General features: G+C 40.4%; 1 protein-coding gene across 2 annotated transcripts in view; it reads left to right on the forward strand.

Annotated features, from left to right (window-relative positions):
* CYFIP1 (cytoplasmic FMR1 interacting protein 1) overlaps nucleotides 1-16,958 on the forward strand; it is a 72,131-nt gene extending 55,173 nt beyond the window's left edge. For both annotated transcript variants that reach the window (XM_056501722.1, XM_056501713.1), the window contains exons 24-31: nucleotides 1,184-1,327; nucleotides 2,869-2,959; nucleotides 9,976-10,106; nucleotides 12,306-12,378; nucleotides 13,448-13,542; nucleotides 14,632-14,870; nucleotides 15,732-15,879; nucleotides 16,331-16,958. In XM_056501722.1, coding sequence (XP_056357697.1) covers nucleotides 1,184-1,327; nucleotides 2,869-2,959; nucleotides 9,976-10,106; nucleotides 12,306-12,378; nucleotides 13,448-13,542; nucleotides 14,632-14,870; nucleotides 15,732-15,879; nucleotides 16,331-16,495 — 1,086 coding nt within the window. In that variant the 3' untranslated portion in view covers nucleotides 16,496-16,958. The remainder of the gene's footprint in view (nucleotides 1-1,183; nucleotides 1,328-2,868; nucleotides 2,960-9,975; nucleotides 10,107-12,305; nucleotides 12,379-13,447; nucleotides 13,543-14,631; nucleotides 14,871-15,731; nucleotides 15,880-16,330) is intronic.
* The last annotated feature ends 1,079 nt before the right edge of the window (nucleotides 16,959-18,037 follow it).

An 18,037-nucleotide genomic window follows, 5' to 3' on the forward strand; every position in this document is an offset into this window, starting at 1 on the left:
CAGAATTTTTAAGTTTCTAAGACCTCAGTTTGGAAACTAGTGTTTATACAGAGACATACAATATAAATAAAAATGTTCATATTCTATTTTGATTGCTTCAAAAGATGATTTTCAAGTCCTTTTATGAGAATAAAATCCTTCAAGAGAGGATTTTCTAAACTGAACTCCAACTAGCTTAATGCCATGTATTTACAATATCTGGTGTTGGCTTGTGTGGGTAGTTTAGGGCAGGATCTGCATTGAAGGGGAATGTTCTTCCTGGAAAATCTTCTGTTACAGCTGTGTATGAAGTTGAAAGTTTAACAGTGTGCTGTTTTCCATGTGTGTATTAGAGAGAATGAAACTGCAAAAAACTAAAGGAAACATTCCATTATGTAAGAAAAGTGGCCAAGATTCCTGCTAAAATTAGATTTCAGGGTATTAGGAGAACAACCCACTTGCAGAAAAGGAGGATGCTAACTTAGCCAGCCCTGTCTATTCTGCAGCTTCAGCAAACAGTTCCTAAATCCCCACATCACATCAGTCTGTACAGCTGTCCTCACTTTCATAGAAGTAAACATGGCAAAGCACCTGGTCCTATTTATATAAGTCTTGAAGAATTTCTATCCCAGGTTACATCCCAGACTTAGATTTGCTTTGATGTTGTGTACAGCGAAGGGGTTTGTAAAAGAAAGATCCTTATTAATTAGGTGCAGAGAGCAGTAACTGCAGAAGACTTTTTTTTTTTTTTTTTTTTTTGTAGTTGAGTACTCAGACTTAAAACACCTTTTATGAATAGAAATTTCAAGTAATTTCTTTCAAGATGTCCTATGCATAAAATGGAAGATAAAGGAATAGAACCTGTGCTTTAAATTCAGTGATCTTGACATGGCACTGATTACTTTTTATCCTTTTATACTTGTGTAAACAGAAAGGTACAAAAGAGAGAGAGTTTGTGGCTTTATAAATGATAAATAGAAGATGTCTACTGGAAAAAAAAAGTGCTCACAAATTTGTCTTGCTAATAGATTTTTGTTGAAGTTCCTGCCTTACAAATGAGAAACTGTGTATTTTAAACTTCTTCCAGTGAGATACAAAGTTTTTTTATTTCAGTTTTATTGTGCTTTAAAATGATGTTTAAATTACGTTATTGAGATACAGGCAGACAAAATTCTCATTAATCATGTCTGTTTTCTTGTTTTAGGCTTTGAATTTGGCATATTCCAGCATTTACAGCAACTACAGGAATTTTGTTGGTCCCCCTCACTTTAAAGTAATTTGTAGACTTCTTGGATATCAGGGCATTGCTGTGGTGATGGAGGAGTTGCTGAAAGTTGTCAAGAGCCTGGTATGCTAATTGTCTTTATTTTTCTGTTAGTCCAAATGGTTTCTTTTAGGAAATGTCTCAGGAAAAACAAAGTGAAAGTGAGATCCTGGATAAAAATAATTGCAATAACTTCCATTGAAATTCTATATAAGCTGTGCTTGACAGGACTCAATGTCTTGTGTGTGTGATAGAAAGAAGTGGAAAAAGTGCCTTGGTGCCCTGACCAGTGTTTTCAAAACTTTGGATTCTTTGTTGGAGACTAATTTAATTTATAGTGACCTGAGCTGTTAGGGCCTAGATAGGCTCTGGAAAAGTGTGAGTATTTTAAATTAGTTGCTTACAACTTAAAGACCATACTCTACATTCACTTCCTTGATGTTTTTTGAGAACAGGTGCAGTGTGCTTTCTGCCTGGCACCTCAGGGCTCTCATTAATGACATCACTGATAGATGACTCCTTAACAACAGGAGTTTAACCTCTGTTCTTGATTAGCAGTGCTGCTCAGGCCAGTTTTGAAGACATTATCCACACAGCCTGGAAATCCTGTATTGGAAAGGGCCTTCTTTGTAACTGGGAGGAGGTTGAGGTGCTGACTGTTTGCTATGCTAGTAGAATCTATATATACAGCCATAGTGCATTGCAGTTAATTTAAGCTAAAGAAATTATGTTTTCCTCCCTGTTGCTTGTAGGAGCATGCTGCCAAAATAAATCCAACTGTACCAGGGAAAGCTGTGGTATTCATAATCATACTTCAGGCACTTGACACATTTGGCAGTTTGTTTACAGTGATTCCCACAATGTACTAAGTATGTTTTTGATATTCTAGCAAGGGTGAATCCTGCTTGAAAAGGTGCTATAATTTAATCTTCAGGGGAAGAGGAAAACACTTCTATTTTTCAGGGTTTGAGTGTAAAGTATTGATTTGCTGTGTTTTATGAGAGGGTTTTTTTATAACTTAGTGGTAAATTGTCTCAATTCATTAAATGTGACGTTGAACACTTGGTCACTTATGAAGAAGGTTAAAAGGCCTGAGGGAGGGTATCCTGCCAATGCCTGATGCAGATGCTCAGATTTAGGGGGACAGAAAAAGGAGAGGTGTCTGGTGGTAGGAAGACAGACTGACTGGAGGCTGGGACTATCTCAACTGGTATGTTCAGAAGAACCAGTTTGGGCTGTTGACTAATCATAAGGGCTTTTTTCATATTGCTTTTGAATGCATTTAGATGCTTTTTGAACTGTTTTGAAAGCATTCAAATGCAACTTTTTAACCAAAAAACTAGAAGTTAGTTAGACAGTAAAGAGTCTGTAGGAGAAAAACATGTTTTCCTCTTTTTTACCTTCCTAGCCTTAGCTGCTGTGCCACTCTTCTTGTAGCAAAGGTGACTAATGCCATGTGAGCTCTTTAAATTTGAAAAAGTTGCTTTTTTAAAGATGATGACTGGCAGAATTAAATGCAAGATTTTTAGAGCTGCTTCAGTTCATGTATAGTTTGAATGCAGTTTGTTGTAAAGTTTTGTAGTTCAACAGCACTGACATGTTTACATACATCTGTTTTCTCTTAGTTACAAGGGACCATTCTTCAGTACGTCAAGACCCTAATGGAAGTGATGCCTAAGATCTGTAGGTTACCAAGACATGAGTATGGTTCTCCAGGTTAGTTTGTGTTTGATGTTACCTTAGCAGCCTTAATGAGGTGATACTAACCACTGTCTTCTGAATCTCTCATATCTGTCTTTCCCTCCCTCCTTTTTCTCCTGATAATAAGTTTTTAGCCTGGCTTTGGTTTTTTGTTTCATTTTTTTTTCCCTTAAAAAGAATCATAGAATGCTATGCTTTCTGAAAGTACTTAATGAAGTTTTAAGACTTCTGCATGTAGGACAAAAGGATGACAATCTGTATAGAGACAGCCTTATGCCATAATTGATCTTGAGCTGGGATATCCGCAATAGTTTCTGTTTCTCATCTTTCTCATAAGCATGTTGAGCTTTTGCCTCAGCAAGTTAGCCTCTCACATATTTTTTGTTTAATTTAGATAACTCAGCCTCTGTTCCCTTTTCCTTTGCCCTCACCAAATGCAAGATAAAAGGAGTGATACTGCTGGGAGGCAAACTGGTCCTGCCAGAATAGTTATGTCTGAGGCCTGTGTGGGGTGCATCTTAGCCTCTCAACAGGAGGTGTGACAGTTGCAGAAGAAGAAATGGCATTGAAAGCTGCTTGCCACTCTGGAGAAATAATTGGCTAATTAGTATTTATCACATTGTTCACTGAAATTCTGAATCTGCTTTCCCCTTCAAAATATTCCTCCTTCACAACTTCTAATTAACACAAATTAGTCCTTCCATGTGCCACCCACCTCCTGAGTTTATTTTTCCAGAGTCACTTAGTTTTATTAAATGCCACTCCAGCTGGAATGGAGTTGGTTTTTTCTGCTTCCCACAGCTTGCTTGACGTTCATTACCAATGTTAAACGAAATTGAGGTCTTACTAAGTGTTTCCTTCCTGTTTTTCTCCCTGGAGCATAGAAATGGATGAATCATGGTAGTTAGGAGTATAAAAATAATCTCTCTGAGGCTTTTAGCCATTCATTAATGTCTGACCACAAAACCATTAGGTATTCTGAAATATAGATAGTGCATCACCATGATCTCTGATGCTACAGGTCACACTAGGAAGCTTGCCAGAAGTCCTCACTTGTAAGGGCTAAATATTTGGCAGGAGATGTCCAGGGATTTTAGGAGAAACCTTTCTCTTAAGACTGAAAGACAATCCATCCAATAGGAAAGGCAGAACTGTACTGGTGCAATGGTAGCAAACTCTTTTGACCTCATATTTATTCTTCCAAAAGAAATGCCATTTGTTTAGATGCTACTGTACCTAGAGATCAAATCAACTCTTGGTTTTACAATGGAATATCATACTTAGTTTTAGAATTGGACTGGATCTCAAACCACCACCTGATTTTCCACTCCTTTACTGCCCCTGTTTCTGTCAGGTTTTTTCTTAACACATAGTTTTCATGTTCCTAACTATTTCTAGCAGGGACACATAATAACCCCCTGGAGAATCTCTTCCAAGAAATGTAGAGACAGCCTTTATAGCACTGTCATGCTTTCCAAGTTAACAGACAGAAAAGGCTTGTGGAAGATCAGGACACCTCCATCACTCACTCACAGCAGGGAAAAACTGCCCTGTGCTCCCTGACAGCTCCCCATCATGGAGCTTTCTGCCCTTGGAACAGCACTGGCTGATGAAGGAAAATGTTCTCTGTGATGAGGATGTGCTGTAGATTTTAGCCTTCATCAGGAGAGGAACTGCCAGACTGTAGAAGGGCAGGCTCAAAGTGTCCTCTCATTTCTGTGCTAAATTCTCCTCTTCAGCAGTCTTTGCCACACCTTGTTTGTGTTTTGTCACAGAAAATGCAAGCCTGTTCCCTCCTCTGCCTCCAAAAGCATCCTCAGAAGTTGTTAGTTGTAGTAGTAAGCCTGAGTGCTGTGGGGTATGTTTGTGTGCTGCTTCTGTCCTTTCATAACAAATCATTTAATAACTTCTTTATAGCTGGCACAACCCACGTATACAGAGCAAAACTGTGATTTCAGTCTTTAGATGAAATATGTAGATTCTCATCTATCTTGAGGTAACATGCATTTATTAATTCAGAATTAATTTCCTGAGTCCATTCTCTATGTGCAAAGTGATTTATGCACACTTAGAAGTAAGTCTCTAGATCTTTCATGCACTTCAGACTTTTCATTTGAAGAGTTTTGTTTGGACTCAGCTGATTGCAGTTTCTTGACCCCTAAAAACAACCTTCTAGGTTTGTGGATTTCTAAATAGTGATTTATTGCTGCTAAAAGGAGCAGAGTACAGACAGTGGCATCAGAGTTGTTCAGGACTCCTCTTTGCCAATGGGTTTGTTTCCATAGGAACAGTCTAAAGCAGTGGGGAACTTGTTCATCTTGTAGTCATAAAAATATTTGTCTAAAAATACATTAAGCATAAGGATTTTTAAAGGGACCTTTTAAAGTTGCTAAAGCTCTTAAAGGAACATTTGCCTTGCAAGAGTTTGAACTTGAAGTTTTCATCTTGGAGGTAACATTTTCTTCTGCTATTTTTTGAATATTTGAACATGTCATTTCTGCTTTTGATGAATGAGTATCCTGCCACTCTGAAGTGTCATTGAATACCCATGAGGAAATTTAGTTTGTCAGCTCTGCTGTGAGATAAGGCTTTTGTCACTGGTATACCACCCCTCTAAAAGAAACTTTTTAAAAGATCAATGACCCTAGCAAGATATAAACTTCATGAGAGAGTAGCCAAATTGTGTATTTTTTCCTAATTGTAACATTTCCATGTTTCTTCTTTGAAAAAAAAAAAAAAAAAAAAAAAAATAGCAACACCAGACCAAAGAAACAGAACACTCAAAGCTGGTGTAGGACAAAGCACATGTTATCCCAGGTCATAATTCCTGGATACATGTATATGCTTAAACTTGGTGAACATTTCCATTGAAAGGAATGAGTGGCAGCACTATTGATATGCAGAGTTAACAATGTCTCTTGTAAGCCAAAGAAGTATTTGGTTGCAGCATTTGAAGGTTGTTTGAGGGGAACATAAACTAAAGGTCATTATGAAACTCAGTTTCTTGGGAGCAGATTTGCTACTTCAGATTAGTAGACTTTATTTGATAATAGTTGTCAGTTCTTTGCAGAAAATAACCCAAAATACAACTAGACCAAGAATTATGAGATCCAGTTTGTTTGTAGTCAGAAATTCAGTTCTAGAATTAATAGCTCATTTTTGTCTTAATCTTTGAGGTGCCAGAATTGTTACAAGCTCTGGAACATGTTTGATTTCAGTCTGTAGGTGTGAATTGAGAAATGAAAAGTGACCAAAGTGAAGGAATCCAGCCAGCTTTGAGTTGCATGTGTTGATTTGCTCTGACTTCCTAAATTAATCAGTATACAGACTGCACAGCTAAAACTTGGCATCTGCTGTTTGAGTGCTGTTGAGATAGGATTTTGAAGAAGAGAGGCAACCTAATCCTTTACTAATCTTCTGTACTTTACTGGATCTATTCTATATCTGCAGTCTTTGCTTCTGTTGAGATCTGTGTAAATCAGAAACTGGGATTATATAATCAATTATTATGACACCTAATGTCGTCCCATCTGCAGGAATAGAGGGATTTAATTAAAACTGCTCTCTTGGAGAGGAGGAGCCAAAATCCTTGATTCATTTACCTTGCAAAGTTCTGTGTATATATAACTAATTCAGTACCTTATGAATTCCACCCACAAACAGAATTAGAGGAAGAATGAAGGTTGCAGGCAATTAAGTGAAACTAACTTTCCTAAGACACTTGTTCTTTTCCCAGGGCTTTAGTAGGCATGCATATCTTTCATAAAAATACACATCTGTGTACTGTGCCCAGAAGTGCAATTTGGAATGGAATTGCTCAAACATTAATGAAAACATGATGTATTTTTGCCACAGGACTCCACTGGGGAGCAGATTGGTCTTTCATCAGAAACAGCCTGTATAGCTCTATAAACTTTCTTCTGTTTTGCTTGTAAATCAAGCTCTTGATCCAAAGGGAAGAAGTACACTAATGATGGCAGCATTTGGAACACCTGCATGCTAAATACTGGCTGTCAGATTTTCAAAATAACATCACAATTTGTTCATGAATGTGTGTGGGTGTGCATATTTATTTATCTGTATATGGAGACTGGGGCTTTGAGTGAAGAAACAGGGAACTTTTTTAAGGACTTTGAGAGGAGCTCTGTCATCTAGAATGACTTTAAAAGACAGTAAGTAATTTTTATGGTATGAACCTCAAGCCTCTTTGACTTTTACTATACTGCTGCTTTTGGGTGGACTTAATATCTCATTTTTGTTTCAGTCACACCTTCAGTATGAGTCTCTTGTTTCTGGTCAGAGTTCTCTGTGCTGCTCCTGGTTTCTCTCTATGCCATTCTGCTCCTTTATATTTGCTTTAGGTGACATGAGTTATTCTCAGGATTACACTGCCCATGAAGAAATATTTCTCATCTTTCCAGATGTCAGCCTTTTTTCTGAAGCTTCCCACAAAATCCACAGGTTGGGTAGGGGATTGAGTGGAGTCTGAAAACCCTACTCTTTTCCATCCATGTCATGACCAATGGTTGTTTCCATGTTGCAGTAGCAGAATCTTTCTTGCTGTTCTGCTCAGCTTCTGTTTCTCACCAAGCTGCTCTCCACCCACCAACCAAAGTAAAGGGAAGAGCATGTCCCTTGGCCATACATGTCACCAATATCCTGTTTGCTCAGATAGTGCTTTCTCTCCATGGAGAAGTCTACAGTTCCTCATGGTGTGTCAGGGCATCTTCCAGGCCTTCTGTTGGTTCACCATCAATCTCTGTGTGTGTGGCACAGATCATAAGACCAGAAATATTGGTAGGTGTTTGATTTCCTCTATGGCACAAACTTAAGTCCAGGATAACACATCAGACTTTTGTTTGCAGAAAGTCTTGGAATGAGGAAAGTATTTGACTTCTTAGAAGACCTTTCTTTCTGAATGTGGAAATCTTTTCATCAAAAAGCACAAAAGAAATACTAGGGTGTGTAACTAAAAGACACTGGAGGTTTGTGATAAAGCTGATTTCAGTTCCCTAACTTCACATTTTCTTCCTAGTATCAAAAACTTTTTGGGGAAAAATTTTCAACTTTTTCAGTCTCATCTTTAGAGTGGGAGTTCCAGTATTCAGCACTGCAGCATTCCATTGCCATGGTGGGCAGGCATGTTTAAATGACAAATACAAATGTTCACTGCTCCTCACACACCTGGGGATTGTGACTGACTGGTATCCTGCAGTGTTCAATGAATTCTGGCAGCCTTTTTCACAGCTTTTCCATTCCACAGTCCTTGTATTGTGGGGAGGTGGGAATTGGTGATATACTGGCATTGGTTGCTTTTCAGCTAGTTGTAAATGTGTTACCTTGGAATAATTAAGCTCAGCAAGTGCTTACTATGTCCAACTCTTCTCCATCTCCAGTTTTTCAGTTCTGCTTTTCTCTCAAATCACCAAAGTACTAAGTTAGGCTTGAAATTCACCTCCAGTTGATACATTTGGAAGCACTCATTTACTGTTAATTTTCTATTGACAAACAGTTCTTTGAGATGTAACAGAGCCAGCTGTGTATCCTCTCATCTTGCACTTTACTAATGTTTTGTGTTATTAATTTTAATAATATGAGGCTTTCTGTAGAAGTGTGTGGGTTACCTATGTAATTCTTTCCTTCACTGTATGTTTTCAAGTTCCTCTGCTGAATTTGAGAATTTCATTGGAAGAGATGCACTGCAGGCTGGATTTCATGTTTGTGTGCTCTCTCCAGCCACTGCCTCACTGGGTAGATAGCCAAGTGTGATCTCCTGCATGAGAAGTGTTCATCAATTGTGTCAAAGAAATCATGGGCAGGTGCTGAAGGGCATCTGTGTTCTCTTTCCTTGTCTTCTCTCAATTGCTCTAGATGCAATTGGGTGGAGATTTATCTGGCTTGATTCAGTGTAATGGAAATGAACTGCCAAGTGCAGCATGCAATTTGAAAGCTTTCTATTATGCATCACCTTCTCAGTCAAGTGTTTTGGTGGCTTTTTAGAAAGGACAGGCTTGTGCAGAAAGATGAAGAAATGCTGCTAAGAATTAGCTTGTAAAAAGCTGAAGATCTATCTGACCTACTGTAGTTCTCTGCTCTTCCTCTCCCATTCTGAAAATGGCTTTAACCTCTGGAAAGTAACCAGACTGGCTCTCTGCAGAAGCTGCTGAGCCTGTGGTTTCCTGGGCTTCTCCCTAACCAAGGGACTGTGCAGCCTTTCTGGGGCTGGAGGGCAAGGAGCTGGAATGTTAATGCATCACTGTTGTTTAGCAAAAGTTTGATGGAAAAGACACGTGTTTATGTAAACTGTGTGGGTTTGAAAATCATAATTTTAGCTGTTTTTTAGCAGCTTTTGCAAGACTTTGACAGAAACTGGCACTGTCAGAGTCATAGCCTGACACTACCACTCTTTCCTATATCTGAGCTCTCTGCCCCTTACTGGCTCTGTCATCCATGAAAACAGCAGCTGTGAATTGAGTGTGTCAGTGGTGCAGTAGATTGGGGAATGGTAGCTGGAACAGAACTTAAAGCAGATGAGAGCTGTAGTCTCTCTTCCTGCTCCTGGGTATTTTTTTCTTACCTCTTATACTGGCTCCCTTTTCCAGGAGTAAAAAGTTAGGCATTCCACTTTGCATGATTTGTCCAGTTAAAAAGGTCAGTGCACTGGCTTAACACTTTGTAATCTCTGAGTTTTAATGCATTTAAATGCTGCTCCTTTCAGTTTCCTCTAGGCTGCACATCTGGAGGTGAAACCTCATGTGCTGATACATGGAGAAGGAACTGCACCCTTGGTTATTTGTATCTCAGACAGTGTATGGATGCACACTTGTGCAACCTTTGAATAGACAAATTGGTTAGAAAAGGGCTTTTGAAGCAGAAATTGAAATTAATCCTGATCTCTATGACTCTTATTCACATGGCCAGTATCTTTTGTCTACTTTACTGAGGTAACAGTATGCCTGAGTGCTCATCACTAGATTTTGTTCTGGCTCCTGAGACTTTTTTTTTTCCCCCCTCTTCTCTTCTGATTTCAGGTATCTTGGAGTTTTTTCACCATCAGTTGAAGGACATTGTTGAATATGCAGAACTGAAAACTGTCTGCTTCCAGAATTTACGGGAAGTGGGAAATGCTGTCCTGTTTTGCCTCCTCATTGAACAGAGCCTGGTAGGTGCCTGCTGTGCTAGCTTAAAATCCATCTGTCTCTCAAAATGTACTCTCATATTTTTGTTACTAACGTCATCAATAACGAGGTTGAAATCTGTGAGTTTGCTGTTACTGATGGGCAGATGCACTCATCCCTGCACTCATCTCTTAGAGCCTTGCAGGGGCTTTCATGTCTGTGAGATACAGTGATGCCTTTGCTGGGTGAGAGACATTGCCTCTTGCATGGTACCTGAGGATCTGACATTGCAATTTTAACCATAAATTATAATCACATATGACACTCCTGCAGCCAGTCTCAGTGTGGCCACTCTGTGGCAGTGAGTTGTACATCTGGTACTGCTCTATTCCCTTCCTGCATGTCATTCCTGTTGAGGTCTGAAAGGTTAAAGTGGACATCCTTGGACATCCTCCTTGCTGCTTGGATGGCTGACAGGGGTGCAGAAATTCACTCATTCTATCCTAGCCTGAACAAAACTGTGAAACGTGTCAGTCTTCCAGCTGCTTCTGATATATCTAGAGTCTACCTTACACTATGTAAACCCACCCACTGCTGAGGGCTACAATTGATCTTTATCCCTACCTTCAGTTTCCTTTTCCCACCCTTCTTCCATGTTATTACTATTTGCTGTTCAAAACAAGATGCCCAGACCTGTAATTTCTTTGTTTTGGGTGCTTACAGAGAAAAGGTGGGCATTGATAATGGATCAGAACAGCAACAGGTGTGCTGGCTTCCCTTTCTTTCTTTTGCATGGTGCTGTTGGGTGGGGGGGGTCTCTTCCTGCTGTGCATACAGGCACCCTGCCCAGGCTCTGCATGGTGCTGCTGAGGTTGGGCAGCATGCAGAGATCTTTGCTGACTGCAAAGCAGCCACGTCATTTCCTCAGCAAGCTGGCTGGGGGCCTGCTGTTGGACAAAAATAAACCCTCCTAGAAGGCTGCCAGTGTTAGATAAGGTAACAAAGACATGCTGTTCCTCAGGGTTCCTGCTCATGGTGTTAGAGGATCCCTCCCTCGTGGCAGAGTAATTGTAGGGCCAGATGAGAAGCAGCAAGCCTGTAGTCAATAATGGCACAGCCGAGACAGAATAATGAGCTGGATTACTTTGGATTCAGGCTGAGTGGGTGTGTGGTGAAAGGCCAGGCAGGCAAGGGCCCACACTCCATCCTGGGAGGGTTGAGGGTGTACCAGAGTGACACCAGCATGGGGGCACCTTCTTTGGGACACCACCAAGGTTGCCCTTTCCAGTCATATCCGTGCTCACTGCCTCTCCTCTTGTTTTGTCCTCAGTCAGGCCCCCATGTCCTGTCATGTATTTCAGTATTTTTCCATTGTGGTCATCCATCATAACTAATCTACACTTTAGCATAGTGCAAAGTGTAATTCTGAGTATATCTGTGATAGTGAGTGGGTGTTGCTCATCCTGACTGCCTAACATATGCACTTTCCTGACTGACATCAAGGAATGAGACCTGGAAAAGGTGCATGAGCCGCAGCACCCTAGCCTTGCTGATAGTATGGGCAATGACCAACTTTTCTAAATCATTGTTAGGGATTACAAATTAGTAGGGTCTCTGCTTGAAAAATGAGGAGAGGGTCATAGCAAGGTCATGCATCTGTTACTGGTCATCTCTGCATTTTCCCTGTGTGTACACAAAGGAGCAAAGAAACAGGAGACATCTGTCTTCCTTTCCCCTGTCCCTAAAGATGTAAAGTACTTCCTAAGACAAGATTCTCTGCTGTTCTATGTCTCTGCCTGCCTGGCAGGGAGACACTCCCACCACGATAAACTCCCATTAGGATAATGGGTTGTGGCTCTGGTAAAAATAACCAAGCAGTGAGTCATCTTCTTCCCCTTTTTGTCTGTGCAGAAGCTGTCTGCCACTTTCCCACCGAAATTACTCATTCTGCATTAGTTTATTTAATAAATACCCTGTCCTTTATGAACTGCCAGCTGAGGGTGGGAGGGTAGTTGCTGTAGTTTATTTGGGATCTCAGAGTAAGCTGGTGGAATGGTCTTTGGGAGTGGTCCATGGGGAGAGGCAGGGCTGGGAGCGGCTCCCTGCCGCGGTGACAGAGGCTGGCTGCCCTCTGGTGTTCTGCGGTGGCATCGGCCTACATTTGCTATCCTGTTGATGGGAACTGGTGTGGTTTGGGATTGATGCCTCTGTTCTAAGTGCCTCTCGTTTTCTTTTCATCCCAGTCTCTAGAGGAAGTGTGTGACCTGTTGCACGCAGCGCCGTTCCAGAACATCCTGCCCAGGGTTCACGTCAAAGGTATCTGCAAAGTGAAAATACCTTCCTTGGGTAATGCTTTTCCCTTTCCCTTCCTGCTGCTGTGGTTGCATTAACCACCTCCAGCCACCCTTAACTCAGTGCTGGTAATTACAGGACAGAGGTATCAGATCCAGCCTGTTTGCCTGGCTGAAAAAACAAATGTTTCCTGGCAATTCTCTGTGCAAATTACAAGGGGAAGAGGAGGAATGCCATGACAGGGAAAAGCAGGATGGATGCCCAGGCCAATATTATCCTACTTTCTGGATATAGTGAAAGGCTTTTTTGAAGCTGCTGTTTAGCTTATAGAATTGTCAGTTAAATGAGGCATAAGGAGTCTGTCAGCAAGTAAGTAAATGAAGGTGGTCCCTGTAGATTTTTCACTTCCTTTTCACTAAATTGAGTATGCAGTAGTGAATATTTGCAGGATTGCTTCCTGTGGTATCTTCTGTCCTCACCTTTCATCATCAGAAAGTGAGCTATCTCCCCTCCCCCTTGCCATCTCTTTTTTCTGTGTTTCTCCTCTGACTCCTTTCTTTTCCATCTCTCACTGCTGGAGCAGCTGATTTGTTCTTCTTGGAGAAATCTCATCAGCTACAAAACTCTGAGAATATTTCTAAGCTCACAGTAGCTACTTGCGTTTCTGCATAAAACTAACCAGATCATTGTAAACGGTATTTTCCCATTTTTCCAGAGAACATTTCCTACTTGCCAGTGCTGAGGAAGTGTCAGCTGCTTTTTAGCCTTGCTGTACACAAGATTCCATCCTCATTTTATCTCACCTTCTAGAAACAAACATTTTATGCATAAAGACAACTTAGTTGTCTTAGTACAAGTAGGGATCAAATATCTTGGCAGCAGCAGCATAACAGAGCCTTATATTCTTCCATGATTTTAGTTAATTAGATGTACTCTACTACTCTAAAAGTGCACTGAAGATTAACCAGCTATTTAATGTTTAAATTGCCTAAAAAGAACTGGACTATCCTCACTGGATAAAGATTGTGTTAAAATAAGAATTCTCTTGGTTAATTACAATTTAGGATTGTTCACTTTTTTTCTTCTCTTTCAGAGGGTGAAAGACTTGATGCTAAAATGAAGAGACTGGAATCAAAATATGCTTCACTACATTTGGTTCCTCTCATTGAAAGACTTGGCACACCCCAGGTAATCTTTCTCATTTGTGTCAGAGGCAATTCAAGAAATTTCTGAGCATCAGAAAGCCTGTCCTGATAGCTCTGTCAGAACTTCGACCTGCACATCCAGCTTGTTCACACAAATGATTTTTATTTAGATTCATGAATTTGGTAAAGCTGTTAAAGCTTAGAAGTTTAAAACATTTGAGTCTGGGGCAGAAGTGACATACATTTGAGGGAAAATGCTAATTGGTATCTATGTTTACCATGGGATAGCCTCCCAGTGTAAGGTCCAGCCTGGGTGCTCCTCCTACGAATTCAACCAAAGGCAGTTTTCTTGTGGACATGTACATATATTTTTAAAACATTTTGTGACTCTTTCAGCCACTTAGAAACTCTTGGAAAATGAGCTGTCATTTGAATTGAGCTCTCCTGGAAAAAATGACCCAAGAGAACATTCTTGAACTACCTTTGCAGCTTCACACTGTTCCCCTTTCTCCTGCTGTGAGGGTGCATTAATCCTCTGCTAACCTAAGCAGTTTACTAGTGGTTGAGATGTGAATAGTAGAAAGTAAGAGCTGAATGCCTTGAAGCAGAGTTCAGGGGTGACTGCTTTTGTCATAATAGGTGCTGCTGCACTGGGAGAGGGCTGTCTGTGTGATGGCTCAAGCTGGGACAAGCACAAGCAGCATTGCCTCCTATGGATTTTGTCTGAGCCTGTGGCTGCTCCTCTTTGGAGCTTCCTCATCTCTAACTGCAGCAGCTGAGGGAGCTGTCCAGGAGAGCACATGCAGGAGCTACAGCAGAGCACTGAAGTCTTTGGTTTTGCTTTCTGCCTCCATTCAGACAAAGAATTCTTTAAACTTCCCTGAGATAAATCCAGGACGAGCATTACTGCAGTTAGTGTTACTCAAAGGATTTTGCAATTTTCTCTGCATGTTTTTCCACTGATCTGATCCCCGGGTTAGCAGTGTCTGACCTCACTTTAAGTCAGAAGACATCTCTCCTAGAATATAAACAACACAAAACTGAAAAATGTATAGCGTTTATTTTTTGAAATAAGATTTTGTGGTGAAGTGGCTTTTTCCAGGATTTGACATTTTGTTTCTCTCCACTTCAGCAAATTGCAATCGCACGGGAGGGGGACTTGCTGACCAAAGAGCGCCTCTGCTGCGGCCTGTCCATGTTTGAGGTGATCCTGACGAGGATCCGCTCCTTCCTGGACGATCCCATCTGGCGCGGGCCCCTGCCCAGCAACGGGGTGATGCACGTGGATGAGTGTGTGGAGTTCCATCGCCTCTGGAGCGCGATGCAGTTCGTCTACTGCATCCCCGTGGGAACACACGAGTTCACTGTGGAGTACGTGCTGCCCCCAGTGCCCCTGTGGGCAACAGAGCTGGGCTTGTCCTGTGGTGGCCGCGGGGCTGGAACCGCGGCGTCCGTGTGCCAGAGCGCGGTGCAAAACCAGGGAGAAGTGCTGCCATCACCCTCAGCCACCAACACAGATACTATTGTATCTGCAGTGAAAATAGCCCTCTATTTTAAGTGTTGCCAGTGTATAATGAATGATCCTGTGACAAACAGGCCCTAGCACGTGTCTTTCAATAGGGGCCATACCCCTATGGACACCCAGCTTAAATGAAATAGTACAATATTTGTGCATCTAACTTTAACAAGTATTTCTCTCTGAATTAAAAGCAGGAATGAACACTTGGAATTTAACATGATTAACATGAGTTAACCAGGAATTTTGTTTGTTCTTGGTTTTGTTGGTTTTGAGAATATCCTTATTTTGAAAAATTCTTGAGCTGTAACATACTTTTTACTGAGCAATTAGAAAACAGCATAGGACATTTGCTTCCTTCATGCATGCAGCCTAAAGGAGCAGAGTGGTGTTGAATTCCCCCTTTGTTTTCTTTGTTAGCATGGTTTCCACTGAAAATGAAATGTAATGCCACAGGAATCTACTGGGGAGTAAATGTTTTTGAGTAACTCTGTTAGGTGAAATTAAATGAGGAGAAGAGTTCTGTTTGTTTTGTTAAGCATCTATTTGAGTTGCTTGTGGTATCTCCAGTGATAATCATATACCAAAGCTTTTGCTTTCTAGATGAATGTCGAATTAATTTATTATTTAGCATCATGGCTAATTACTGTGTGTTTGCTGTGACTGTGTTTTGAAGATGTAGCTGAAACCAGCTCTGTGTGTGTTTCCTCTTCCAGGCAGTGCTTTGGGGATGGCTTGCACTGGGCTGGTTGTATGATCATCGTGCTGCTGGGACAGCAGCGGCGCTTTGATGTGTTGGATTTCTGCTACCACCTGCTGAAAGTCCAAAAGCACGATGGCAAAGATGAAGTTATCAAGAATGTGGTGAGTTGGGAACATCTGTATTCACTGTAATAATAAAGACAACAACAACTGAGAGCTATTTTGTACTCAGATGCAGCATAGATGTGGCAATCCTTTTTTTAGAATGAATTGCTAAAAATGAGGGCACCAGGATTTTCAGAAACAAAATATTAAGGCTCCAGTTGGAGGACCAGTCAAGCAGAATTCTGATGTCACAAATATATGAGATTTTCTTAATGCATTCCATCTTATGTATATGTTCATTCCGACAATGACAAGGCTGCTGTAAATTGAGCTTCTTTGTACCCAAAGCAGCACTGTCAAAAACCAGAATGCACCTTCACTGACTTACCAGTTAAAGGGAAACATTTGTAATATTGCTGGGAGGTGTGAGATAACAGCATTTTCTGCTTTCTGACTAAGGGTTTTTATATCCAAAGCTAATTCCTGTCTGTTCTTTTGATGTTTGCAGCCTTTGAAGAAAATGGTTGAGAGAATTCGCAAGTTCCAGATTCTGAATGATGAAATAATTGCTATTTTGGACAAGTATTTGAAGTCTGGTGATGGAGAGAGCACACCTGTGGAACACGTGCGCTGCTTCCAGCCACCAATTCATCAGTCCCTTGCCAGCAACTAGATTGTCACCTAACAATACTTTTTGCACCTCTTTAGGCTAAAAGTGTGAGGAAAAAAAACAAGAAACAAAACCCACACCAACAGTTTTAAAGAATACTCTCATCTGCATTTTTCAGTATGCCTGTGCCATTGGAGTGGCATACTGCTCTCTCCAGTCTCCAAGCACAGTAACTGTATACAATCCATACTTATTTTTCTAGACTAAAATTTTATACACTTTGATTAAAAACCTGTAAGATTTTTGAAATCTCTTTGCATTCCTGTCCTGAGGTGGCCATTTTAGACTGGACTGGTATAATTTTCCCTTGAAGCTATAGAAATAATGGCTGTGGAGAATAAAAAACGGTTCTGTAGAAAAAATTTTTAGAAATCAATGCATAATTGTTTGTATTAGAGCCTTAATTGCTTAATTTGCCTTTATTAAAAAAAAAAAAAAAAGAGAGAAAACAACAAAACAAAACAAACTCTGCTGGTGCTTTGTGAATAATTTTCTAGTAAGTTGATTCTTTTTCCTCTTTGCAAAACTCTTCTCAGAGATCAGTAATTATGGAAATGAAAGCTATTTAAAGTGTTTATTTCAAGGTTATTTAACATAGAGATGACCAATAGGATTCTGATCTTTTTAAAAGGTAGAAGTTTGATTGATTAGAATGGGGACTGTTTACTTTTTCTAATGAGAGCTTCTAACACAGTTTATATTTTGGTTTGCAATACATACCTGTGTACCCAAACATGATTACAAGTGATGAGGAATTATTGTTTATGAGGATCTTGACAACAGTGATCAGGTGTAATCTATCCCAGTACATAAACTCTAATGATGTTAATCATAATTTATTATGGAAAGTATTCGTTAAATTACACTTGCTGTATAATGCAAACACTGCATCAGTAAAATCGTAAAACTTTTCAACTATAGAAGTTGAATTTTAAAGCAAACCATTCAGCCAAAAGTACTAACTCCTGATTGCTTACTCCAGAATCCTATCAGTTTGTTAGCTGGCTTTGGGATCAGCCCTAACCAAAATGTTAAGATGGCCAGAACAGATAATTCCATGTTTTATCCAGGATATGGATTTATGGAAATGTTACTTGGTTAGTGTTTCTAACCTGTAGTGTGAAACCAAGAATGCATCCCTTTGAGAAGCTTGCTTCCTTCCTTCCTTCCCTCTTAGTAGTTCATGGTTATGTTACAGCATATCTTTTCTCCTGCTCAGCTCTTTCCAGGTGCTTCCCAGCCATGGAATTGACTCCCAATAGTGGGTAGATCATCTGACAGAAGAGGTACACAGGAAGTGAGAAATATGTAGGTATTGGAGTGGCAGAGAACTCAATTTTGAGGAAAGAAATTAATTCAAATTTCCTCAGCAAAACAGGATGGAGATATTGCAGGCAGTCTATCAGCAATTCCCACAATCACAAGTTTTTCTAGGACATCTGTGCTTGAGAGCTGCCATTCTGGAGTGGTGTCTGTCGTGGTCAGAGTGCTGCCACGTGGGAGACAGAAGTCAGAAGCACTTGTGCTTTGTTACACCAGCTTGTT

The sequence above is a fragment of the Oenanthe melanoleuca genome, chromosome 1 (assembly GCF_029582105.1).
Source record: "Oenanthe melanoleuca isolate GR-GAL-2019-014 chromosome 1, OMel1.0, whole genome shotgun sequence".
NCBI classification, from domain to species: Eukaryota; Metazoa; Chordata; class Aves; order Passeriformes; family Muscicapidae; genus Oenanthe; species Oenanthe melanoleuca.